Below are 26,722 nucleotides of genomic sequence, written 5' to 3'. Positions count from 1 at the left end.
CAGTTTCTTTATAATGTATTCCAAATGCGAGACCAGATTAATCACCCATAACTGTACTGTTATAGATAATGTTTTGTTGTTGTTGTTTTGTATGTAGCCTCTTAGTACTATTGTCTGTATAGCTATTAGTTATTATTGGTTGCCATAAATTGTACCCTGTGCGATTGTTGAGCAATAAAATTCATTCATTCATTCCTCTCAAACAATTAAGAACAGTTTCCGTAATTAGACCGTCTGTCCGGAATTAGAGTATCACCCTGTTATACCGACGATGAGGTAGATTATCCGAAAGTGACTTCATAAAACTGTGACACAAACACGGATATCTAAATGTTGTAACGGACTGTGATATTTGGAAACCCGAATTCCTCACCTGGCAGAGGAATTTGCTATACTATATAGTTTATTACTCCTTGCAGTAACGAAAATATTACATAATATTAAAGCCGAAAAAGATATCGCGACGTCATGTTTTATAGTCAAACGCCAGTCACGATATGTCTTTCCTTGTTCTTCTTCCACTTTTTGTAGGGAGGTTGTGGACAACATCTCAACAGAAGACAGTGTCACAATAGTTTTGAAAATATTACAACTACCGGCCGTCGACGTAATATTCCCATAAATACCCCGTTTTCAAAGAATCATGTATGATTAGATTACTCCGCGGATAAAGGTAAGCTAATATTGAATTGCCATCATTATTCCTATAGATTTTACCACGACTGGCAATACTTGAAGGCTTTACAGGTGAGAATTATTTTTAACGTGTCTTATCTTCAGGGGTCACACTGACGTCAGTTGGGCCTCGACTACTTCCGGTTCAGCCTCAGGTATGGTGACGAGTTTGGGTGTGTAGCCATCAATGTCTTCAAGTTCGATGACAGGTACGTCCGTTTTCCTCTCCAGGCACGGGATGGCGAACAACATCAGACCGCCGACGATGAGTGCTATGCCTGCCAGCCCGAAGCCCCAGTCGTATGTACCGCTCACATCATATAGAGCACCTGGTAGAGGGGAATAGTTTGTTCATTTATCAGTGACAACAAACATGATCAAACTCCACAAAAGCGTCTATAAGAATAGGGTAAGGATGGGTATACAACATTTGTTATTATTTTATTCTTCTAAATTGCTTGCCAAACCTGCACACCACGGAGTTTGGTCAGAGTCACACTGGAGTGTTTGTTACTGACTCCACTGGCCAGCAGAATGGCTATCATTTCACGCATTATGAGGATATAAATGCTTCCACTCATGGAAAGAAGACCTGTTTCATCATCTAATATTTCAGTATCAGATAGATCAGTCAATTAATGAATGAATGAATGAATGACCTTTATTGTACATTTGTGCTCAAACAAGCTAAGTACAGGTCGTAGCGCTAGTGATAAGGTTCAATTTTGACAAAAGGGTATCTTATCATCTCTACATAATGCTAATACATTCTAGTATGTACAAGTTCAACTTCTTCTCGCTTCTTAAAACAGTTATAAACATAAGGACAGATGGAATCAATAATGTATGGTTTATCTAGTTGCATGAGAAATATGAATTTTTCCGTGGTATTCAAGAATCGGAAATTAGGAAACATATGTTGTATATTTTCAAAAAGGACGTTTCTTTCGTTGTTGTATAAAGTACAGTCAACAATAAAGTGACACTCATCCTCTATCTTATTCAAGTTACAGTATTGGCAGATTCTTTCTTCCGGAGGAATGTGGTTATGTCGGCCTTTTTCAATGTGGAGTCTGTGTGAACTAATGCGGAGCTTTGTGATGGCTGTTCTGTGCCGAATGTTTGCAATCTTTAAGTATTTCTCGTCGTTGTAAGTAGCCTTAAGTAATCTGTATGTTCGTGATTTGTTGTTGTTGCGCATTGCTGTCATGAAAGATTGAAGGTACATATCTTTTAAGCGTTGGTCGATGGATGGAATTATTTGCGATGGATTTAGATGACATGGGAGAATGCCAGACATAGCCAAAACCACATTCCTCTAGCGTCTTGCGGACTCCAGAAGCCCAGCATTTAGCGCCTAATGTGTCTAGCTCAAGTTGGCACAAAAGGGCGTCTGCAGATAGACTATCAGCTGGCACATTCTGGCGTACTCAATCGATCGATCTATTGATTGATTGGTTGATTTACCTGCTATGGGCCCTGCGATGAGACCTGTTGCCCCCTCCATCAGCATCTCGAACCCGTAGAGGGTGGGCAGTTCCTCCACACCGAACAGGTCCACGGTCAGCGCCGGCACGACGGCGGCAGCTCCCCCGAGGCCGGCCCCGAACAGACCTCCGCAGAAGCAGTACGCCGTGAAGCTTCTCCAGACCAGCAGCAGCAGGAGCGGGACCCCGGTCACCACCACGGCTACCATGAAAACCCACAAGGAACGGACTTTACAGAAGCTGCACACTGCCGGGAAAAATAACCTCCCAACAATGCCGGCAAACCCCATCATGGACACGGTCAACGTGGCTTGGTCGTACGTCAGACCCTCTGTCGTGGCTTTGTCCGCGTATACCACCAACGGCACGAAGTTTCCAAAACTTTTCAACAAGTTTGCAACGAGGAAAACCAAAACGATGGGACTTGTGAGGAGAGAAGGATCCCATTCCAGCGTCTCAAGGATAGTTGTTCCTAAATGTCTTATCTTTTGTAACCATGTCTTCTTTGCTCGCGGCGCGTCTTCGTGAGGTTCTTGGACCACGTTGATGTCTACGCGAGAGTTGAGTCGACAACTTGCGAGAGAGTGCATGGACTGCACACGAGAGGGGCCCCTGGAGTGGTACCTGGACGTTGCCGCAGAGTTCGGGCGTGACCTGCCGCTAACTAGACTTTCATGAGACAGGTACATGGCATTAGATAACGCCTTGAACGCCATCAAGTTACTTTTGCTGGACCGTAACTCTCTATATTCAGCAGTTATCGGCACATGTAGGAGTCCGTCGCCCCCAGTATCTGGTGTATCGATCAACCTTGCCTTTTCTTGTTTCAAGTTCATCGCCTCCTCTACTGCTTTCTCGGTTATCACATTATTCTCGGTTTCCTCGGGAATGTCCGGGAGCGGGCGGAAGATTGCACAGAAGACGCAGTTGTTGAGTAAGACCGCGCCCATGATGAGAGCTGTCCCGAACCAGCCGAACTCGTCCAGGAGGAACTGTTGGAACATGGAGAAGAGAGAGATGCCAACCCCGACACCGGCGACGGAGATGCCGTACGCAATGTGACGTTTCTTGTCAAAGTACTGACCGACGCTGACGATTGCGGCTAGCAGAGGGAGGCCACAGCCAGTTCCTGATAGAGAAAGAGGGGGAGAGAAAAAGTGGTTAGATATATCGAAGACACTGGAACGTATCATGACGCAATTTCTACTGATAATCTGTTGGTGCATTTCTTTAGCAAGCATTGTGTAGTATGGTTGTGATTGACTGTATTAGTTTAGAATGTAATGGTAATGGTATAGTTCTGCTTGAGTTTTAACTGAATCAATAAGCAGGTCATTCAACTTGTTGGTGTTCACCTTGTAGTGTCTAGTTGTACATTGGTTCAAGTTTCACTTTCACTTTACTTTACTTCACTTCACTTTATTTTTTTCCAAGGCAATACACTCATTTCGCTGTTTCAGCAGTAGCAAGGCATATTTTTACAGGGATGAGTTGCTTCCCCTTTAACGTACTAGCATCTTCTCAAATACTGACCCCCATTTACGTCTCTTCCGAAAAGATAGGTGCAGCGTCCCAATCGAGATGCCCATACCAGGCTTTGAACCAGGGTCTCCGGATACCTACTAGGAGCTCAAGTGCAATTCTGCTATCAGTTGAACTACATATACAGGGACATTCCTAGATGATTCAGCTTACCTCCCAGAATCCCGTATGTGAAGTACATGTAAGGCACGTTGGTCCCAAACGCACTGAGGGCGATCCCCGCGGACATCATCAGGCTGCCCAGCATGCCGACCTTCCGACATCCGAACTTCTTAATCAGAACACCCCCGAAAGGACCTGTGAAAAAACAATTCATGTGTGGTGAATATAACGTTATGTCCAGCATAATGAAAGAAACCATTTTAGACCATAGAGTATTGCAAAGACCATGAATTAAATGCAAGCAGGGCACCTAGACATATCTCTCTTTTTCATACCAGATAATGTTTTGTAATTTTCGTATTCTTGGTATGAGATATGACACAGCACAGTTTGTCGCTACTTGGATGACTGCGGGCTTCGAAAGATTACTCAACGAATTTCAGAGATATAGAACGAGTTTTCTTACGTTTTGCGTATTTAGTTGTATTTTAAGGCATACTTTTACGTACATGTATTACGCAATATGTGAATTATGAAAAATTGGCGAAAACAACACAACAGTGCCGCAGCGAACGAACCCCGCAGTGCCACACCGGTGCCCCAAGTGCAGTCCACCATAGATAAAAGATACCACCATACAATTAGGTGAAATAGACAAATTTATATTCCTTATGAATTTAGACAAACCTTTACTTATAAACCATATCTGTCCTACATTTTCAACATCACAAAGAAACGAGAAGAAGTCGAATTCACGAAGTAGAATAGGATTGATTGTAGATTCATTGTCTATATTTCATTGTATATATTCCATGTACTGTATCTTTTGTTGCGACCTGTACCGAACCCAGTGGGTATGTATGTACAATAAAGGTCTTCATTCATTTATACCTGCTATGAACCTGAGACAAAGCAGTGAGCCTATCCAGGCCGTGCTGCCCCGGGAGCTCTGAAACTTGTCCAGCCAGGCGGGCACCAGCACGCTGACGGCATCGGCCATGCCCTCCGTGCAGATCATGGCGCCCAGCCCGGCGAACAGCACCATCCAGCTCCAGCCGCCGTCAGGGGCGACCACCACCATGGTCGGCTGGACGGTCTAGCCGGGGGTGTTACGTCATGGTGGCAGGGGCACGGTGTCGCCGGTCGTTAACACACCTGTAAGACCAGAAACATTCTAAATACTTATCTCCAAGCATACGGTAGCATAAGATGGTATTAAAAGCTGGCAGTGGAGTGAAGTCGGCCTGGGAGTGTTTATGCGACCGATGCCCGTTTGACTCCCTTTGGCCGGCTATACTCCTTGGCCAACTTTGATACTATCTTATGGCACTGTAGGATCTGCTTGGAGATTACTAGATACCCCCTTCATTTTGCTCAAGGCCACAGCGGCATTGTGACCAAATATTTGACAGGTCGCTGAACGAATTTCATGGATAAAGAATACGTTCTTGCACACTTTGTAGACGGTCTAACCGGGGGCCGCGTCACGTAATGGCGGCGGGGTACGGTGTCGGCGGTCGTTAGCACACCTGTATTAAAGACCAGAAATAAACTAAATACCTCCTTCGTTTTCGCTCAAGGATACTGCCATAGAGTGATGAAATATATGACAGGTCACTCAACGAAAATTATAGATAAAGAATGAGTTTTTGTGCGCACAAGTTGTAGACGGTCTAACCGGGGGCCGCGCAATGGCAGGGGCATGGTGTCGGCGGTCGTCAGGACAACTGTAAGACCAGAAACATACTAAATACCCAACTTCACCTTCGCTCAAGGCTACCGCCAAATATTTTACAGGTCACTCAACAAATTTCATGGATAAAGAATGAGTTCTTGTGCGCTTTGTAGACAGTCTAGCCGGGGGTGTCACGTCATGGTGTCGGCGTCGGCGGTCGTTAGCACAACTGTAAGACCAGAAGCATTCTAAATACCCCTTCATTTTCGCTCAAGGTTACCGCCACAGAGAGATCAAATTTATGACAGGTTGCTCAACGAATTTCATTATCATATGTTTTAATTATGAGTTTGTGTGCGCTCAAGTTGTACACGGTCTAGCCGGGAACGTCACGTCATGGTAGCGGGGACACGGTCTCAGCGGTCGTTAGCACAACTGTAAGACCAGAAGCATTCTAAATACCCCCTTCATTTTTGCTCAAGGCTACTGCCATAGAGAGATCAAATAGTTGACGAATTTCATGGATAAAGAATGAGTTTTTGTGCGCTTTGTAGGCGGTCTAGCCGGGGGCGCTACGTCATGGCCGAAGCAGGTTGTCAGCACAACTGTAAGACCAGAAACATACTAAATACCCACTTCATTTTCGCTCAAGGCTACTGCCACAGAGAGATCAAATATTTGACACGTTACTCAACAAATTTTATGGATGAAGAATGAGTTCTTGTGCGTTTTGCAGACGGTTTAGCTTGGGGTGTCACGTCATGGCAGGGTCACGGTGTCGGCGGTCGTCAGCACAACTGTAAGACCAGAAACATACTAAATACCTTCGCTGAAGACTACCGCCACAGAGAGATCACATATATGACCGATGATGTTGCTCAACGAACTTCGTAGATAAAGAATTAGTTTTTGTACGCTTTTTTTGTATGTTTTGTCGTCTTTTTGTAATCTTCCTTTTATATCACGCATCATATTCCAATTTTAAAATCAAGGGTCACACAAATCAAATTTTTCTCGCTTAACGTCTTTGCTGCTTCAGCCAAAGTGCTTCACTGTCGGATACCACACAGGCGTTTAAAACAGAAAGTCGTGTGGTCTATGCAAAAGCTATTAGAACAAGGAGGGGTAAGGGGGCCAAAATATCAAGGTCTGGTCTCTCTGAGTCCCTTCCTTGTCAGTGCTTTTGTATTGTTGTTGTTGTGCTATTCACATAATGTCAATAGCCACTTTCCCGTGTCAGGGTATATTATTGTTGTACAGCATCTCATTTTCAAAGTAGGTGACTTGAGAAACATGACATGGCTATGTAGGTCTCACACAATGGATGTATTAGCTCCCTAGGTAGCAAAGATCTTTAGCCCGTCCAAATCAACAGACCTTTCTATTGGATTGTTATCACACAGGTAACACAATGTCCCTTCCTTTGTCCCATTCCCTCTTTCATTGGAAACGTTTTGAACAAACGCATGCAATATCGCACAGGTCGACCTAGCATCTACCAGGTCTTCCTACGGGGTACAGGGATCGTAGATTTCGTGGGGAAAATCAGGAAATTGGCTTAGGTTCGTGCGCGGCCGACCAACTCCTCTGGTAGCAAAACTCCCCTGTCAAAAAATTTATGCCGGTAAGGGAGAATAATTTGACCTTTGCTACCTAGGGAGCTAATACAACCATTGTGTGAGACCTACATAGCCATGTCACGTTTCTCAAGTCACCTTCTTGAAAATGAGATGCTGTCAACAATAATATACCCCTGACCCGGGAAGGTGGCTATTGACATATGGTGAGCACACCAACAACTTACAGACATTTGCTCTAGAAAGATGTCGACCATGACCAAAACCCATCGTCTCTTTAGACGGACGGAGGCCAATAAGAATAGCCAGCATAGTCAGTCAGGTACAGACTAAGATCGACCAACGATTTTCCCGCTTACGGTGTAGTTTTGTTACTTACATTCTTATTTCTCATATTTCCTGTCTGGTCAACACGGACATTTTTGGTCGGGCTATAAATACAAGCACAGGTATTATCGCAATTATTCAGGCGTACGAATGGTAGCTTCACAACCTGTCCTACGGCTTCTCCAACAGACATGATGTAATCGTACCCCAGCCGATTGCACATTGTTTCATAATTGTACCAAAGCAAATCCAGTAACTTGATAACTATTCTAAAGTTTGTACCCGGGTATAAACGATTAATTTATAAATTTCATAAATGAAACGTTCTCTTTTAAACATGTAATATACATGTGTACAATGAATCAAACCGACAACAGATATAGGGAAAAATTAAAGATCAAAAGGTCATCACTATGATGGCAGACTGCGATTTTGGCACACGACAACGAGATATTGCAATGCTTTTTGTGACTCGGCACACACCTATGTTCCTGCCACACCGGATTCTATACTGGAAATGTTTAAGACGTTTCAAGCTGTAAATACGTAATGGAAGTTTTGCATTTGACGCAGGTAAATAACAACATACCTACCTCAAATCAACTCAGACGGACGAAAAAAATTGAGACATCGCATCTTGGCTTACGGCCGAAACTGCACATGTGAGGTCCTTCTGAAGCCTCCTGTAGCTTTCTTCAAATAGGCATCTCTGTTGTATGAATGCTCCAAACAACAACATGACTAACAGTTCATTGTCAGGCACGTACCAAGGCGTTTACTGTGGGGTACATGTTCTTTTTTCAACAGTTTTCTTGCATGTTGTTCCACCCCATGTGGACAATGCGACGTTCCGTAATGAACCTTTGCAACTGATTCTGGTTTGACGCATATAATTTTGAGGCGCCTTTCAAATAGAAAAGCAACCATTGCCTCGTTTGGTAATTCTAAATCGTCCCTTACAGTTGGTTCGCTCCGCTCAGCTGTAATAAGAGCCTTTAACTACCCATACAAAAGAACCGGTTAGGACTGGATCCCTACAAGGGTCAGCTGTGACGTAAGTTATCAATATTTCAACATACATCCTCTCTTTTTCACATCCATACCTTTGTATCTGAATGTCTGATGACAGCAAATGTTACCACTGGTATGTTCTGTAACGATCCGGAAGCCACAAAAATGTACTGAGGAACATTAGATCTGATTATGGTTGTAAAAAAAATGGTTTAGATTGTTTTTAAACAATCTAAACCATTTTTTTACAACCATAATCAGATCTAAAAAAAAAGTGTCATTTAAAAATGACACTTTTATGGACAAGTTGCAACACCATTTGGACGGTGGGGAAGAAAATTTGAGTAGTGATAAGTCGCAGTATATTTGAATCTCTAAAGTTAGTAGTTCTTTCCGGTGTTGTCAGTGTACTTAAATCAGTGACTCATTGATTTAATAATATTCACTGTTTACTACCTCTGCATTATTTGTTTTAACTTACTATTATTGTAGTCATGTAAGCGTTCTACTCATGCAATCATTGCATTCTTTTGATCATAGTGTCTTAAGATAAAAAAAGCCACATATTGACAGTTCGATTTTGTCCCAAGACAAGTACTAGTAGATAAACTTTCATTCATATATAAGTCCTCCAGATCAATGTTAGAGCACTGAACCTAATGTGAGTCAAGCACTTTCTCGATAATCCAAGGGAAGTAACGGTAAGTAAGAATCATTTTTATATGTTATATGATGAATCACACACTTTCCATTCTAACAATCTAGGTCAGACCTTTTCTAATAATACTTCATCAGCAGGGCACAATGCAGTAAAAAAAAACACTTGTACTAAGTGCTTCGGACATTGTAAAACGTTCCACTGCTTATAGAGTTAAAGTTACAAATGGGCTGAGTATCTATAAGAATTAAACACGGCCTACGTTTTGTAGATGTTGATGTTGACATTGTGCTTCTTTACATACAAAAAAGCTAATTCCTAGAGCAAAACAATAATGAGGTGCATTCCAATACAGGCGCATTCCGATGTAATACACAAATTGTCTGGTGGAAGAATATACAAAACTGAGGGAGTCTCAATATATGTTGAGCAAATAGGATACGTAATTAATAATCACGTCAATGTTTTTATTGCCAAAGGTTCAAGTCCTTCTTTCTTTTACAAATAGATTTCTGTCAATACCCCCCCCCCCCTTTTTTGCATTCTTGTTTGTTCTCATTTCCACCCTACAATAGTTGTTTCTGGTCCGTCCCTAACTTGATCTTACTGTAAACTTAATATTTTCTTGTTATGGCTTTTGTGAGACAAGTCCCTGGTTTTAGTAAAACTTTTATGACTTTTGCTATATGAGTTTAACATGATTTGTGTTGCTAAAGTTGCCCTCTCACTGCACTTGCGTTACTGCGGGGTTTGAAAAATACTCAACGAATTTCAGACATAAAGAACGAATTTTCTTACTTTCTGTGTATTTTGTCGTCTTCTAAGTCATACTTTTACGTATCACGCAATATCTATTTTGTAAAAAATGGAGAAAATAGCAAAACAGTGATGCAGTGACGCAAGCTTGACGCAAGTGCGGTAAAAGTGCACCTTAAGGGCTGTGTAATGATTTGTGTTGTTAAGGGCTGCGTTACGTTAGTGACAACAGAAGACACAGGTGGCAAGACAAGAATTCTTACAGACAGCTTCGTCTTCGCGAATTTGAGCGCGAGAACAAAAGAACTCAGCAATTATCCTGATCGCACATTATACATAGTGTACTACTAATCAAGGAAAAGATCTATGGCTGATTGTGAACTTTCTTCATGCCAACGCTTCAATACCGTAACAGTTGGGTTCAAGCGCCACCAACTGACCAGTCCAAATAGTCGGGACCCATTTGGCGTAGCAATACACAAGAAAGACGGCGTTTATACACGAATAAAATATACATGTTGACAGTATCAGCTTTTCGTTCCTAATAATGCCACTCTAAGCTGACAGATACGGCATCATGGTTAAATGTATACTAGTACTGCTACCCTTATCAGACGGCAGGAGAATCGATCGGCCGACAAGTTTGCGCCCTCTAAATGACATTTCCGGTTGTATACAGTATGCCCGGTGTTCTGTCGAGCCATTATGCAATTTTTAGAGTTCGGGCGCTGTTTGTATATATGTCCCCTAGCCATGTGTAATGTTATGAGGTAGATTTTCAGGTGAAAAAGACACTGTACAATTTTTAAATTTGGCTTACCTCTGACAAGCAACAAAAGCGACCAAAGCTCGTCGACTGTGTGACGGGTATTTACACGATGACAATAGGGCCTAGACGCAAATGATAGACCAGGTATCCTCTGTATTTCTGAGAAAGCCCCCAGACCACCGGCAGGTAACTATAACATTACTATCCTTACATTCAGGGTCAATCCCATATGAAAAGACTAACAAGAAACCAGAAAATCTATTCTATAGACTTCTTGATTTCAAGACCAGGTAGACTAACAGCGATGACATACTACTAAGTAGTATATGTTATCTTTTTCACATGACGTTATAATCTCATTTGAACAATAAAGTCGGCCATGTTGGATGATAAGCTGTTCTATCTCCACACGGCTATGGTGGACCCGTCTTTTCAAACGTACGTCTAGTCTTTAGAGTGAGAGCACTTATTTCTAATAACTAGCGAATTTAGCTTTATTTGCAGTCTGTTGAAGTTCATTATACACGTGGTCGTATACCCCAATTCCACTAGGGCGATAACCTTGGCTTCGCCCCGCTTGCGACTGAGCGATTTGAGAGAGTGCTCGACAAATTTAATAGATACAAAACGAATGGTTTTACGCATTGTATGTTTGTTGTCTTTTCAGTCACACTTGTTACATTTGTTACAATACAATTCAGGTCGCAGCGTGATCGCCGTCTAGTGGAATGGGGGCCCGATACTAGTACGTTATGCCTAGACTCAGAACGCAAAACACATGGACCCCACAAAGAAACCTGTCAGACCACTGTAGGCAAAGGCAATAAGAGCTTGTCATGCACAAAGGCAAAGCATTTTGGAACATACAGATTCAGGTGGCCAGGAACTACTATTCTCTACCAGACTCCGGCCTGATCGAATAGTAATAGGGGACTTTGGCCAAGATAGGAATAAAAGCCTAGTAGGAGTTAATTGTTCTGTGAGTGAACTGACCTGCCGGCGGGTAGACAGCTGGAAGGGCTACAAAAGACTGACTGAGGTCCCGTGGTAACTTATTTGTCCCTGTTTGGCCAACTTATTTTCTTTGTGGCGTCGGGCGTGGCGTAACTGGTAGAGCGTTCGGCTCGGAACCTAGAGGTTCTGAGTTTGATCCCCGCCGTGCCCCACCCCGACGTTGTGCCCTTGGGAAAGGCACTTTACACAACCTTCCTCACTACACCCAGGTGTAAAAATGGGTTCCTGTACCGTGTATGTGGCACTGTTAATATAAGTTACAAAAGCTTGAGTGCAGTGCCACATTGTCCTCGTCTGTCCAAGAGCAAAATAGAAAAAAAAAACTTATTCTCTTTCGTCACCCAGCTGACAAGTTACTATCTGCCTGGAGACTACGAATTGCTGGCCTTCGTTTCCCTGTTTCTTTACTTTGCCGTGCCATTTACCAGACAAGTCATAAATCAGCAGACAGGAAAATCATTTGGTACTTGCCAGGAGCGTAAGAGTGACCTTACCAACCTGCTATTGTGAATGAGGGGGGAGGGGGGTGCCTCAGAAGAGACGTCCCATCAGAATAAGATTCCTCAGTGAATCACCATCTGTCAATCCTGACAAGCGCCTCTCTGGGTAGCTCAATGTCGTAATACTTGCTGTAAAGTCTAAGGTTCCGTCTTTTTGCATGGGACACTGTGGGTTTGTATTGTAACATACTGCCACAGGCGAAGTTCAAACCGCTGTAAGTAAACCGGTTATTTCTGGGTCCTAGGATACAAAGTCACAACTCACCCCAATTAAAAACGGCTAAATTCAAATGCCAGTTTTCTAGAGTACTAGCAGTCAATAATGGTGCACGCCCGTGGAAAAAAGTGACGAAAGGTTTTCGACGGTCGAGTTGAAAGTTATGCGTCGTCTTTTGCCTCAGATTGACCTCTGTGGCGTTGTGTAGGCAGACTTGTAAAACCTTACACCGCAGACAATTTAAGGAATCACAGTACTAGAATTACATTATCAATAGCTCGAATATACATAAAATGTATGTATTACTGACATCATCAGTCATTTTTGCTTGCTGAAAACGTGTAAGATGAGCTTTACGAACGTTATACGCGAATATACTCAATTTTGCAACTTGAGTATATGTTTGGCATGAAAATAACCATATTTCCCAAACTGACCAAGAGAGGAAAAGGCACAAAACTCATTTGGCATAATAGCTAAAGGGATATACATCTAGGCCTCACGTAGTTATTTTGCTTCAAAATTACATAAATTCCCTGGAATATCACTGAGGTTGAGAGTGTACATTGATTGGAACGCTAGATTAACTGGGATATGCTCTGTCTTCATGTTTTTTGTTTCAAATGAAACTTTCTAAATACCCATGTACCAAACATAGGCACACATATAACGCCGGTTCACCTTTAGCCGTGGAGTAACCTATATCCGTTGTTTTTAAAAACAGTGTGTTTAGGGATGTCAAGTCGACGGATGATGCTTTCAAACTGGAAGTATAATGTATAAAGACTGAGTCTTTATACATTGTGCCTTCATTATCGATATCACACAATTTGTGTCACTCGCAGAATCAAAGATTCAAACCAAAGTACATGTACTGTCAAGGATTACATAGCTTTGTGACGTGGTAGGGTGCGCGCGAGAGAGAGAACACGTGTGTACATCTCGGCTCACACGTGCATGTATATTCAAGTCCGTATATGGTTCGTGTGGAATTCTTAGCCTCTACCAGGCTCCACAAGTTGCTGGAAAATAGAAGAAATACAGATACAAGACATGCCAGAGGAGATAGCAGTCCGAGTAGTCTGGTTTATGCTAACTCCGCTGGCATGTTATCTGGCCATATTTGTCCACTTTCTATTAGACCTGTTCCTAGCCCGTGCAGGCATGGATGTGCAATAAAGGTCTTTCATTCATTCATCATTTTTCGAGCGATTTGTTGAGCCTGGTAGAGGCTAAGACTTTCATACGGATTCACATCGGGGCTTCAATACGAACGTGTGAAACCCACCTGAACGTTAACACTCGTTCACCTTTATCCGTGGGGTAACCTATATCCGTTGTTTTTAAACACAGGATATTTAGGGATACCAAGTCGAAGGACTGGGCTTTATTTTGAAATTAGTGCTTCAGTCACTTGTTCTTATTTCTCTGCTAACCAAAGCACAGCATACTTTGTTAAAGATTATAACTGCTTTTCTTCATATGGGTGGAATTCAAGAGAAAGAACTTATTGTTTCTTCTTCCTAGATGTTAACAAATAAAACGGACATTTTCGTCTGATAATAACTATGACATTACTAACTACCTACGAGCGTTCGACCCTGTAATACTCCCCCAGATGTATCTACTGTTTCTACGTCTAGTCGGGACTTGATTCTGTCCACTAGAGAGGGGCGAAGAAGTGCAGGTATTAGGTATAGCTCTTCACGCCTAATGTACACTGTACTACTATTGACAGGCAGCTGACACACATAATAAGTGAAAATTAAGCCTGTCAATATTTATGTCTATCAACAATGTAAGTATACATGTACGTACCTACAGGTCACCAGCTCGACACGAGTTGAGGGTTTCATCCACCTACACCTCAATATTCTGCCATACAACTAAAAAGTATTTGAAAAGTTTGTCCCTTTAAAGAGGCAACAACAGTTTGTAAACAGGTAAACGCCCGTGGACAGCCATTGCTTACGTCCGACAGGAGGATGACAGGTTGGATACAGGAAACACAGAAGGGTGTCCAACGTGCGCGGTGCCCAGTCAACGAACCGGGAAAAGGATATCGACGTCTTTCATTCACGTATAATCCTGAAGCGCCAACTCCGGACTCGCCACTCTCTGCGACGGCTGAAGCCAAGTGTTCCTGTCAGTAAGCGGTCGTTGCAATCGGCGAAAATGCGTCGGACACCACGAGACAACCCTCTTCGTTCGCGAGGCCAAGCCAAAAATAATTTGTTATGTGCTAGGCCTAAGCTGCCGCTATTGCCGCAACGAAGAACTTTTTTCAAAATGGCCATTCGCTCTCCAATTGCTACAGTTGCTACCCACAGGCCCTAACAAGCCGTCTAAAACCGGTTAAGTCAGTCGGAAGATGGCGATGCCCCGGGGATTGTGTCATTAGGACAATACACGGTACTAAGGGTCAGGGCATTCATGATATACGTACATGTAACCAACCTTTCCGTTGTCAGCTTTCTGTCGGTCAGAAGCCGCCCTCGTCCGCAGTCGTTGACCAATTGAAGACAGAACCATACCAAACGTCTAGTAGGAAAGACTATTGAGGTGTGGTTGGATGGACATTCAACTTTAGATATGGCGATCTGATGTAATGGAAACACACGCTAACGTCATGCACTTTACTTCACAAAATAGAACATTTGTCGTCGTTCTGTACAACATGTCGTCGTCCTGTCGTTCATTGTATCCAAGCGGAAGAATGTTTGTGTGTATTTTTTCCCGTCCAACCATGGTCCAACCTAATAACTAGCCAGCAGTACTACAGATGGCATGCCGGCGGCACTCCTTTTGTGTCACTGAGCAGAAACAATACTCATCGATCTTTGTCACATGGGGAAAGGTGACTTTCATCATGTCAAATTATCTGCTTCGACGATAGACGATTGTGACATAACAAGTGCTATAAATGTTGAATTGCAGTGGGATCGACGTATATAAAGAGGCTTCTCCTTCAGAAAGGAGTATATACTAAAGTATACCACTGTGGATGTTGTGTATGGTAAACAATTTAACGACCGTAATTAGAAAAATATTTGACTGGATTACTCGACGACAGCGAGACTACCAGGACATTGTCAACAACCGTGCGATAGACCAGGAAGGTTTAATGCCTCTTTAAGATTGCAAAAAACGCCATGCGTTGTTGTCGTGTTGTCGTAAAGCCTGAGTGTATCATCACCGGACTTGGTCTACATCTAGTTTTAAATCATTAATTATTGATCCGTGCGTGACAGTTGCCATAGAAGATTACAGTCATACTGGGTCAGCCGTGTAACCGCTGTACTGGGCAGATACAACAGTATTCTGGAATAGCAGAAAAGCGGCTGTATAGGTCAAGTCAAGGTATAAAGTGTAAATTAAAGTCGGAGCGAGAAGCGACTGTATATTGTGTATAAAAAACCGTCGGAAGTACGAAATACTATCCGGATGGTACCCTTGCCAAGGCTGGACTAGCACTACCCTGGTATCCAGAGAACAGCACTCGCGGCTACGGTTCTTTCCCGGGCCGCTAGCAACATAGCCCCGTAAACCGACTTTAGCCGACCCGGGGAGATACGCCTCTGCGTGAAGGCGTAAACTCCCTTAGCCGGCTAAGTTGTACTCTGATATCCAGGGTAGACTAGCACACAACAGAAGACACATACAGTCATTAGATTCAATGGGAAGTGTGCAACAGGCTTTATTTGACTGAGGCAAGGTTGTTGGCATATATAACGTAGGTATAATGGCAAAAGATACATCCAAAAAAAGAAACATAGGGAATTAATAATCTAGCTCAACCCGTAAGAATACAAAAATAAACATTTCGTAACTTAAGCAGCAGAAAGTCTGGACATATACAGGTATAATTCAAAAGATGAAAATCTCAACGTTTATCGGTGAAGCTTGTGTGTGTGTGTGGGGGGGGGGGATGAAGATTATGTTTAATGGTGATATGAATACATATAACTATCAGTGCGCTTTTCCCACTTGTACATCTTGTTTTGTATTTACAGGATCGGTAACGTTTGTAGCCTCAAAGATATGATATAACTTCGGAATTCTAAAGCTCTTCCCTAAATACAGATGTGAGAAATACAGATGTCACACCTGCTCGCGGTCGCTGATAGGCGGCAACCTAGGCAAAGTAGGGACCTGTGACGGCCGTGTTTGAGGCCTCGGTGCTTGGTCACTACTTGGTGCTTGGTCACTTGGAGCGTGACCACCTGACTGGGGCGCAGGAACAGGGATCTCTTGCTTCGGACTCAACGACTCTTCCGGCACCACATTGATAGACGGGGTGATGTGTGAGGAACGGGACCCCAGTGACGGCATGAAGCTCAGGCGGCGGGACGTCGGCATCATGCTGGCCCGCCTCTTCATCTCCTCCTTGACCTCCACCTCGGCCTGGCGATGCTCGTCAATCTCCTCCTCAGAACGGAGGATTCCTATCAGGTCTAGTCCTGACATGAGAGTGAATCAGGAAGGAGAAGTGTTTGATATATTTTAGATTTCACAAAAAAAACAGGGCGCGCGGTCACATAGGTCTTGCGATCGTCGTGCGATCGGTAACTTCGGACATTTTCGAAGGACAGCCATGTACGTGTCCTGTAAAGTTTAACTGTCTAGATACACAAAAGGCTACTTTGGATCTATGTCGGTGGTTGGTTCTGTCACAGCCTGCTTGAAAATTCTATGGCGTCAAAATCGTACGACGATCGCACGACCTATGTGACCTCGCCCTAATCCCCCCCTCACATGGAGCGAAAATCGATCGGACGACGAGTCTGCGAGCTCTAAATTACGAGGAGACATGACCCTGCTGCCGACGAAGAAATGGCAGAGTTCCCCCCTTTCCGTCAGCGTCATACCTCCTTGTAATTTAGAGCTCGCAGACTCGTCGTCTGATCGATTTTCGCTACATGTAATAATCAACAAATACCTGCACGCAACTTTTAGTCCTTATATTTGATTAAGCCAACACCACATTTCACAAGTTGCCGCTTTGCATACCTTTAAAAAGGACCCCGGTGGTGGCCACGGTGTAGGCTACGATGGCGAGCGCACCGAGCATGTTCTCTCCCAGATGGTACCAGGCTGCGGGCTGGTCACTGGTGTAGAAGATGCCATTGTCCTTGTCCATGAAACAAACGCAGATCAATCCCCACAGTCCAGAGGCGGCGTGAACTAAAGCGAAGAGCAGGAGGAAAGAGAGAGAAAGCAAAGAGCATCAAACCGTACCAAATGTCTAGAACTCTTGCATGATAATAACGCATCTGGTCATTCTGATGTATCATTTGCAGCCAGTAGGGACCCAATTTTTAAGTAATGATGCTAATTTACGCGCTCAAGGCACCTCCTCGAACACGGGACCCCCGTTTTACGTCCCTTCCGAAAGACGATTTCGTGAATTCCTGGTCGGATTGTTTTTAAAATGTCATTTCACAAGGAACTATAAAGCAGTCAATGTTGACTCAAACCGGACCATACCAGCCGTAGCGTCCACGGGGTCCTGCACTGGCGTCCACCTCTTCAGACCATCCGACCACGCCAGGCAGGCCACTGCGCCTGTTGCGCCGATCAGAAGGGCGCCGTATGTGGTGGACACGTTGGCAGATGCACAGATTGATACCTGGGAGGGTGTGCATGATGATTTGTGTTTTTCCAAAGACATAGTACGGAAATAGTGACAAGTTAACGTTACGCGGAGACGAGATTCACAAAGAGTCCCATTTCCGAAACGGGATGTTTGCGGAAACGAAAAATGAAACCTTTTACCAAGAAATATACACAAATTATGCTCCTGACTATTTTTGGAAAGTTCTGTGTGTTTTGTGCCATTCTTATAATATTTTTTTGTTTCCTAACGCTACCCGGTCGGGTCCCGGGTTGGGAATTGGGACCTAGGCCTAACGACCATATGAATGCCGATAGATTGATCAGCTCGTAACCAAGTGTTCTCGTCCCTACCGTGCCTCCCAGGCATCCATTCACGGTGAGGCACAGTGTAGCGTAGCTATCCTCCTCCTTAATGACGTAGCGCACCACCAGGATGGAGACGATGCCGCCGGCGCTGCAGGACAGTCCGGTGTTCATGACGGCACGGGCCACGGCTCCGGCGTCACCATCAGACGACATGGCGCCTTGGGAGCTGCCGTTGAAGGCGAAGAACCCAACTAGCAGGATGAAAAACCCTGTGGCAAGAGATCGCACATATGATGCCTGTCTTTTTCAACTTAGATCAAAGAAATGCTCTCGTCCCTACAGAAAAATAGATGCCATAGATTACATCCCGTCATCCGACATGTCCTTAGTGCTGAAATAGACATCCACCCGCTGTCATGCCATCTGCGTTGCAGTAACTAACCTAACTAGGTGCTCAGAATGGCATAAACTGCCATAAATTATCGCATATGAAACGGATAGCCAATAGCACTGTTTATCTTTACCAAGAGTGACCAGAGCGGGCGCAGAAGGCGGAATGGACTCTTCGTCTTCCTTCACGATCTTCCTCCGCCCCAGCACGATGGCTCCCATCAGGGCCGCACTACCTCCGCACAGATGTACCACTCCGCTCCCGGCAAAATCCTGGGATGTGTAAGTATATTTGTTGTGAGGCATATAATGTTGTGAGGCATTGTAACAAAGTAGACACGTACATACTATATGACGTCGGTTGGTAAGGAAATCATCTTAATACACGGGCACAAAGGTCGTGCGGTGGTCGTATGATTGCTAACTTAACGTGTTTTTTGAGACAGCCATGTGCGTGTTTCCTTCAAAGTATAGCTGTCTTACAACACAAAAGGCTGTCTTGGAAATCTGCTCGAAAATCCTACCGCATCAAAATTACACAACGACAGCACGACCGATGTGACCGTGCCATCAGTCAACAAGCTTCTCTTTCGGGTCATCAAAAACGTGCAAGGCTCTTGTTGATCACCTGATAGGCGTATCCTGTCTCGCAGTTGAGCCAGCCTTCTCCTGACCAGGCCCAGTGCACCACGGTAGGGTAGATCAAGCCGGTAATGATGAAGGAGTAGCACATGTAAGCGAGAAGGTGGGTCCGTCCGACCATGGCCCCCGACACGATGGCGGTTGCCGTAGCAGCGAACGAGTACTGGAAGAAGACCCACGTTAGGGCGTCATCTGACTCGAAATGTCTCAGGGCGTAGTGGTCACCTCCAATGAACTGGCTGCTGGTGGGGCCGAAGGACACCGCGTAACCCCAGAAGAAGTATGCTGCAGAACCAATACCTGGCCAAGGGGAAGATTCGGTGGTTAAGTGTGCTAACGCGGCGCCAATTCGTCCCAAACAACCAAAGACTTAATACATTTTACATGCATAAGTAATACCGCTAGACAAGGTAAAAACATTGGTCTTAATCTGTGCGCCAATGGAATATGTAGTGGAATGAAATAGAAGAAAAAGACTCACAAACATCCATAACGTTGTTGAGTAGGATGTGGTTGACGTTGCGGACCTTAATTGATCCGATTTCCAGCATAGCAAAGCCGGCCTGCATGGTCATGATCAGACATCCTGACAGAATCAGGAGCAGTGTGTCCAAGCTAGTTGGGATAACAGTCTCCAAGACGGCCACTCGTGATTCCAGAGCGGCTAAAGTGGCGGCCGTAGGGTCCGGTGTAGGGCCCGGTGTGGTCATGTTCGCGGGATCTATTGATATCTTACAGTCACATCAACAAAAGTACGTAATATCTACAGATATAGGCAAATCAATCGGGGGTTCTCCATGTTTCACAGTTTGAAACAACAACTGAATGTTCGTTTATTTTGGCGCTTGTCCATTCAACAAGCTTTCTGGGGGTATTGACATGATGTTCATCATAAAGGCGATACAACATGGAAGCAAAGAGAAATAGTCTTGATTGAATTCGTCCAAATATATAGTAAGTAGGGATTTAAATTTAAAGAAAAGAGGAGTGAGAGATGAACTCTAACCAAATGATAACTTAAGAAAACAAGTGTTTTGAGCCACCCCTATCATCCAAGGTAGAGTTTCCCAAAACATATCCATATATGGTTCTATTCTGTTCGAATCCATGGTACCGACGGGGTCATCTGAGGATAATGGAACGAGCGGGTCATCTGAGGGGACTGGAACAACTTCAAACCGTACGCGCATCTGTTCTGTGCAGCGTTCCACAATATCACATTTAATGATTTCGCGCCTTTTTTTTACCTAGGGAGCTAGTGATACAGATCCGTGAGAACCTACCGAACATCCCAAGTTGATCAAAGTTGCAAAAAAAGTTGATCAGTACGATTGCACATAGTCCTTCAACTATTGTCGTTTAAACCAAGTTAACGTTAGCTATCTTAGACTTTGACTCATCGCTGTCAAAAACGCCACCTAACGTTAGCGATTTGAATAAAAGGAGGTTTCGCTCACATGGAATGTTTGCCACAGAATAGCCCAAGCAAAGTCAGCAGCGACAAACATACAGGTTTACCATGGATACGTAAGTGTTTCGACTGAAGGAAGGGGACAAGTTATCCTCAGTTCATGATTACAAGGATGGGAAGCTGTCTCAGGTACTCACCCAAACCAAAAATGGATCAGTCTACTAAGGTCAAAGGTAAAGCGTATGCAACATCTAGACTTTCAGTCGAACAGTCGAACCGCAGGTCACCCTAGAACGCGTTATTCTCTGAAATACGGCTTTTGTCGCGACCCGATTTGACCCCGCTGCATGGGTGTTTATAACTGCCTGTTGTACAGCAAAAAGACCTCAGACCTACATGATGTTTATACTTTTCATATCTACAGGTTTTGCCCAGTACAACCATGTAGATATTTCGTGCATTACCCAATGGCAGCGAACGCTGTTGGCTTTGAAACATAAGCAATTTTTGGTAAGTTTATGTTTGCCGGTCTTTTTTACAGTTCAGCTTGATCCCATGAGATAAATCCACAGCGCGAAAGTCCAATTCCTCACCTTTTCATTGATACCTAAGTTCCCGGGGAAATTTGAAGAGCAACGGGTTTGCCCCGAAATTATGTGACAACATGTCGATTTTCCCGGCATCTTTTTTCGAACGTGAAACCGCACACACTGATCTTTCACTATGCTTTACAAGTCTCAGACATGATGTATTGATATCAGTATGCTTGCACATGAATCCCACTTATTCTGGCTTCTGGTTAATGTCAGTTTCATTTCGGTAGGTTTTAAGAAGTCTATTTGCAACGGCAAGACCTGAGCCGTAAGTTTTATCAACTTTTCCAAACGCTGCAACATTAGGCTTGAACTCGCCTGACCCCCACGACACGGAAAATGGAACGTACCGGCTGGATTCTATCGTTCGAACCCAGATTCGGACAAGAAGTTCGAAACAGATTGACTCAAAATCTGATGTTTTTTTTAAAAGTCTGACTTTGCACTAATACCCTGTGTCTATGTGTACTTGTCTATCATCATGTCACTTATTATATTGCATCTGACAGTCGGACCCATTCAGGTGAGGAACTGGGCTATCACGTGGTGGGGTTAGCTAATGGGATCATGGTGAACTGCAAAAAAGACAACCAAAAATAAACTGGCAAAAATTGCCAATGTTTCGAAAGCTACAGTGTTCGCTGTCATTTTGCAATGCATGAAATATCTACGTGGTTGTACTGGGCAAAGCCTGTAGATATAAAAAAGAAAAACATTATGTAGGTCTGAGGTCTTTTTGCTGCACAACGGGCACTTGCTTACACCCATGCAGCGAGGTCAAGCCAGGACAAACGGTGTTCCGGCGTATGACCTGTCGTAGAGAAGGCTGCGCAGAACGGATGCGCATAGAGCTCTGCGGTTCGACTGCTTTCAGCAGAGCTCGTGCACTCAGGAATCATTTGAAGGGCGACATGGCGTCCAAACAGGTAGCTTTCAACACCATTGTCGTGATATGTCTTGCTTGTTTACTGTGCAGTAGAATCAATGATATAAAGCCTTGTACTTTTACACAACGACGGCCGGCGCGGAGGGCACACAAAATACATTGTATGTGAGGGGCGTTCCAAGCATGTGGCCAACAAGAATGCCCCCCCCCCCGTCGCAAACCAAATATCTTTATGCAATTATGTGCTCCTAAGCCCTTCTCATGGATCTGACATGACAGCACACCTCTTGACTTGGTGACCCTAGGTGTGCTGTACAACTTCCCTGCTTTATGTAGTCAGAATTTAATAAGATAACGTTTAGCTGTTTTCAGGAGGAAATTATCATTTTTAGTAGGGTATCATATGCCATGGTTTTTTTTAATGCATTGTTGTGAATGTGTTGTCTATTTCTTCACTAGATACTGTCACAATGCTTCTGGCCTTGGTGGTAAAATTTTTTAGATTGTAAAATACAGTCAAGGACTCAAGCCAAGGCAATTAACACATATTCTGGTGTGTTAATAACATCAACTCTTATAATTCCACCAAATGCCACAATACTGCATGTCAATAATTGTGCCTTCCTTATATATATGGTCTGTATTTTGTATGCTGTTGTACTTTAATGTTATTGTATTGTATGTGCTGATGTTATTTTTATGTGAGGGGGGCAACTTGTAAGTGTATGGTCAATCAAAACCTCTAATGCACCTGTAATGTTTTTACAACCTGCTAGGTGGTGTCCCTGGCCGGAAAGGTGGCCCTCATCACTGGAGCCAGTTCTGGCATCGGAGCAGCCACCAGCCGTCTGTTCGCCAACCTTGGAGCCCAGCTCACACTGACGGGGAGAAATGCACAGAACCTGGAGACAGTGGCAGGGGACTGTGGAAAGGAGACGGAGAGCAAGGTATCAAATCAGAGACTTACCTTCGTTTTATTTGTCATTTTCAATTGTGTCGTATGAAACAAGACACATTGATTGAAGGTAGATATCAAGTGATTGCTGTTTTGTTTACATCCAGGGATGACTTAGCCTGGGACAGGGTACCATCCAGATAGTAGTTTGCTCCAACGTTTATTACACACTATATACGGTTGCTTCTCTGCTATTCGGTCTGGAAACTTGGACATCTATACCTCCCTTCGGAATTGATACTGACAGGTATATCTTTGTGTAGGTGAAAGAACTGTTGTTGTTCTTTGTGCAGTCAAAGTCATAGTCTGTATATAGACTGACAGTAATAGAAGTAGGTGAATGAACTGACTCTAGGTGAATGAATGATTGTTTGTCCCACCTGTAGCCTCACCTGGTGACAGGTGACATCTGTGATGAGTCTGTGGCCGAGCGCCTTGTGGCTGAGACCATGGAGCGGTTCGGACGTCTGGATATCCTGGTGAGGTCTAGCTCCAGTTGTGTTTCCCTGTACTGTACCCTCGACGTGATTGCCTATATTGCTCAGAGTCAGAAACTAGCTGTGATATTCTGACAAATGAATTCATCTGACTTTGCTAGCAGTGTGTGGCTATTAAAGACTGGCCTCTTGTCATATGGTGATCCAAGACTGGAAACATTGAACAATGTATCCCACCAAGGAGGATCTTATACATGTATATTAACCTCCTTGATCACACAGGGCTGACAGCCATCTACCTTCCCATATCATTCACTTCGACACAGTTTTCATTTTTTATTTTTTCGCCTCAGTAGTCATCCCAAATTCATGGTGCTGCAAAATGATGTTATATGTTCTGAAGCCTAACATTGCCCATTCTAGCATGCTACTGTGAAAAACCTTCAATTTGTTTGTATTAGTCTTTATTGCATTATTTCCAAATAATCATTCATGAAATGACTCATTTAAACTATTTCTTGTTTTTTTTAGGTAAACAATGCAGGAATCCTGAATATGGGAACCATGCACAACACTTCTCTGGAGGCATTTGATAACATTTTCAAAGTCAATGTCAGGTAGGATGGATCATGCCAACTTTTTAAGTTAACAGAAAAGTACAATTTGCTGTATTGAAGTATTGGTTAGAAAAAATACAGGAAAAAAGTAGGCTTCGATGATTTCTAGCATATCATTTGTTTCTTGGTTGAGAGGCATCATACATGTTTGACTACTAGTACTACTGGTCCCAATCCTCCCCTAAGAAGACTACAGGTAGCATTTGGCTTTGAGATTACTGGGTATTTTGCTGCACAGTCTGCATGCTAAAAAATTTCATCAGGTTGGTAGAACATGTAGGATAATGGAGTTTTCTTTTGCACAACTGGCAAAGTCTTGAGTGCTCAAGTGTTGATGCCTATCAGATCTTAAGCAACATGAAGTAGCTCTTCAGTTAGAAGGTCTGAGGAAGATGTCTGATAGACATGGAGGCATAAGCAAGTGAGACTTTACTGATTGTTCCAAAAAAATGTCAAATATCCAAAGGCTACATGTATTTGATCACCAATATCATCCCCACAATATTAAATGTAGTTTCTCTTTTGTGTTCAATCTTATATTTCAAATGTAATGCCTTTTGAAATACATGTATACACTCAGCAACAAAGTTGCATTCTTTCTGTATTGATCTTTATTGGCAGGGTGACCTAAATCCATTGTTTTGAAAAACGGTATTTAGGGACATCAAGTGCAATCTTTGGAAAATAATTGCAATATTGGGAATATTTTTATCAAAGCAATGGATATAGGTTACCCCGCGGATAAAGGTGAATCGGCATTACTTACATATGTGATTGTACTTGCAGGTCTATGTTCGTTCTGACACAGCTCGCCGTTCCTCACATTGTAAAGAGCCAAGGCTGCATCGTGAACGTCTCCAGCGTTAATGGTCTACGAGCTGTAAGTGTTCCACTTGACTCTGTATTCAAGCATGAATCTATATCTAAAGTGCCCTTCAGACAGATACTTCTATTCAGTGAAGAGCTCTGAAGCCATGAATGATTCAACACTTCTTGTAAGTGGAAGGCTAAAAAAGCAGATGATTAGGGAAACCAAATTTTGCAGTGTGACAGGGTTAGTGAGTGTTTGCAAAATGCCTAGTCAAATTTGCCTGGTCAAAAATGCCTGGTCAAATTTGTGAGGCATACTTGAATTTCTTTTACACCTGATTTGCGAGTACTAGCACATGTTCATGTATTTGTAAACCATAGACTTAATATCCGTAAAAATCAATGAATATAGATTACCCCAAATACAAAGGTGAACAAGTATTGCCTTTAACTGTAATCTGCTCAGTTTAAACTGTCCCTTTTCTTGTGCGTAGTTTCCAGGTCTAGTTGCCTACAACATGACCAAGAGTGCGGTGGACCAGTTCACAAGGAGCCTTGCCTTGGGTAACTAACTTAATTAAGCCTCTTGTTTCATCTATTACCAAGTACAGTCAAACCTGTATTAGCGGCCACCTTTGCATAGCGGCCACCTGGCCATTATGGTCACTTGGATTTTTCCCATTGATCTAAGCATGATGAAAGGAGTCCTAAACTCCAGAAGAGACTGTTATTTTCCAGCTGACTTTTTGCAGAATTTCACTTGTGGTGAAATAGGCAACGTGTGTACAACAATATGACACTCGCTAAACCCATGCAAACCCTACCCATGTATTTCCTATACGTATAGACACTTCCTTCATATTGCATATTTCCGGCATAAATGAGGGGCAATGTTCATACCAAGAAACACTGCCTATTGTGACCATACAGCGGTCGTATGTCACCCTCTGCACCGAGTTTGAAATTGTAGGTTGCAAGGATTTATAGTTCCCAACAGGGTCATTTTGGCAAATTTACCAACGTTGCACATGGCAATATCAATCATTTTCGGTAGATTTGACTTTGGCAGGGTCAGATGAATTTTGAGATGAAATTTTAGAGATCAAGACAATGTTACATAGTGAGAACGATCAGTGGGTACTGAAATCATGTGTATCTTATTGCTCGTGGTCAATTGATCAGCATTTTCTCTATAGTGGCCACATTTCTCCAGTCCCTTGAGTGCCCGCTATAGGTTTGACTGTATAGTTATCTGAAGTTTTCCCCTTTTATCATCTATTATCATATAGCCAGGCGCCGCGGACCAATCAGAAGGCCACGTTCCACGTTGGTTATGACGCCGTAACACGTAGATTCAGGCCAGGCAGGTGGGTATCGCTCCCCTGATTGGTCAGAATGAATCGGCACCGGCTCAGGCTTTGATAGGTGTTGAAATATGCCGTGTCATCTGTTTTATAGGCTACCCAGGCTTCACCCTGTTTGCCTTAGCGACACATTAGCTGCTGCACACACATCTGTGGCTAAGTCCTCAGGCAGTACAGTTGGACAGAAAGGTAGATGTACCTGTAAGGAGATTTGTACATGGCGTGTTCCTTCTAAGAGAAGCTTCATGTCACCGTCAGTTTATCAAACTTGTCTGATCGACACGTTGCAATTGGGAACTGTCCATGCTTGTGCACTCGGTCTACTGACATTCAGAGGATATTATGACACACAACTGAATATGCATAGGCTGCATGTTTTCAAGTT

The 26,722-nt window shown here is 43.5% G+C and overlaps 3 protein-coding genes across 6 annotated transcripts in view; 1 reads left to right on the top strand and 2 right to left on the bottom strand.

Annotated features, from left to right (window-relative positions):
• Positions 1-684: 684 nt before the first annotated feature.
• LOC118423084 (monocarboxylate transporter 9-like) lies at positions 685-15,090 on the bottom strand. 2 transcript variants are annotated; one of them, XM_035831064.1, is made up of 5 exons: positions 14,283-15,090; positions 4,698-4,961; positions 3,858-4,001; positions 2,143-3,291; positions 685-1,004 (listed from the first exon to the last, which is right to left on the bottom strand). In XM_035831064.1, the coding sequence occupies exons 2-5, from the start codon at positions 4,885-4,887 to the stop codon at positions 784-786; spliced, it is 1,704 nt and encodes a 567-aa protein (XP_035686957.1). In that variant the 5' UTR covers positions 4,888-4,961; positions 14,283-15,090; the 3' UTR covers positions 685-783. The 2 variants fall into 2 exon arrangements, with proteins under 2 accessions (XP_035686957.1, XP_035686958.1); XM_035831065.1 differs by lacking the exon at positions 14,283-15,090 and adding an exon at positions 7,979-8,610.
• An 892-nt stretch (positions 15,091-15,982) lies between these two features.
• Positions 15,983-20,622, bottom strand: LOC118423089 (putative ammonium transporter sll1017). Its single transcript, XM_035831070.1, has 7 exons — positions 19,746-20,622; positions 19,251-19,564; positions 18,757-18,895; positions 18,278-18,501; positions 17,798-17,939; positions 17,321-17,494; positions 15,983-16,770 (listed from the first exon to the last, which is right to left on the bottom strand). Exons 1-7 carry the CDS (start codon positions 19,972-19,974, stop codon positions 16,412-16,414), a joined length of 1,581 nt encoding a protein of 526 aa, XP_035686963.1. The 5' UTR covers positions 19,975-20,622; the 3' UTR covers positions 15,983-16,411.
• A 248-nt stretch (positions 20,623-20,870) lies between these two features.
• LOC118423111 (3-oxoacyl-[acyl-carrier-protein] reductase FabG-like) overlaps positions 20,871-26,722 on the top strand; it is an 8,132-nt gene continuing 2,280 nt past the window's right edge. Inside the window, exons 1-7 of one of the 3 annotated variants that reach the window (XM_035831106.1) lie at positions 20,871-20,931; positions 22,136-22,194; positions 22,931-23,101; positions 23,496-23,588; positions 24,078-24,163; positions 24,950-25,043; positions 25,468-25,537. In XM_035831106.1, the coding sequence (XP_035686999.1) occupies positions 22,180-22,194; positions 22,931-23,101; positions 23,496-23,588; positions 24,078-24,163; positions 24,950-25,043; positions 25,468-25,537 (529 nt within the window). In that variant the 5' untranslated portion in view covers positions 20,871-20,931; positions 22,136-22,179. Of the gene's footprint in view, positions 20,939-22,021; positions 22,195-22,930; positions 23,102-23,495; positions 23,589-24,077; positions 24,164-24,949; positions 25,044-25,467; positions 25,538-26,722 lie in introns of those variants that run through there. The other 2 variants (XM_035831108.1, XM_035831105.1) reach the window with 2 other exon arrangements.

This window comes from Branchiostoma floridae, chromosome 9 (assembly GCF_000003815.2).
Source record: "Branchiostoma floridae strain S238N-H82 chromosome 9, Bfl_VNyyK, whole genome shotgun sequence".
NCBI lineage: Eukaryota > Metazoa > Chordata > Leptocardii > Amphioxiformes > Branchiostomatidae > Branchiostoma > Branchiostoma floridae.
This window is presented reverse-complemented; position numbering and strand designations above follow the sequence as displayed.

Excerpts from the sequence above, each read along its gene's own strand:
- LOC118423084 (XM_035831064.1), bottom strand. The coding sequence starts at position 4,887 with ATGGTGGTGGTCGCCCCTGACGGCGGCTGGAGCTGGATGGTGCTGTTC. Across the intron at positions 3,292-3,857 it reads CACATACGGGATTCTGGGAG|GAACTGGCTGTGGCCTCCCT; the intron begins GTAAGCTGAATC and ends TTTCTCTATCAG. Across the intron at positions 1,005-2,142 it reads CATCGCAGGGCCCATAGCAG|GTGCTCTATATGATGTGAGC; the intron begins GTAAATCAACCA and ends CCCCTCTACCAG.
- LOC118423089 (XM_035831070.1), bottom strand. The coding sequence starts at position 19,974 with ATGACCACACCGGGCCCTACACCGGACCCTACGGCCGCCACTTTAGCC. Across the intron at positions 18,896-19,250 it reads AGACAGGATACGCCTATCAG|GATTTTGCCGGGAGCGGAGT; the intron begins GTGATCAACAAG and ends TACACATCCCAG. Across the intron at positions 18,502-18,756 it reads GCCCGCTCTGGTCACTCTTG|GGTTTTTCATCCTGCTAGTT; the intron begins GTAAAGATAAAC and ends CTCTTGCCACAG.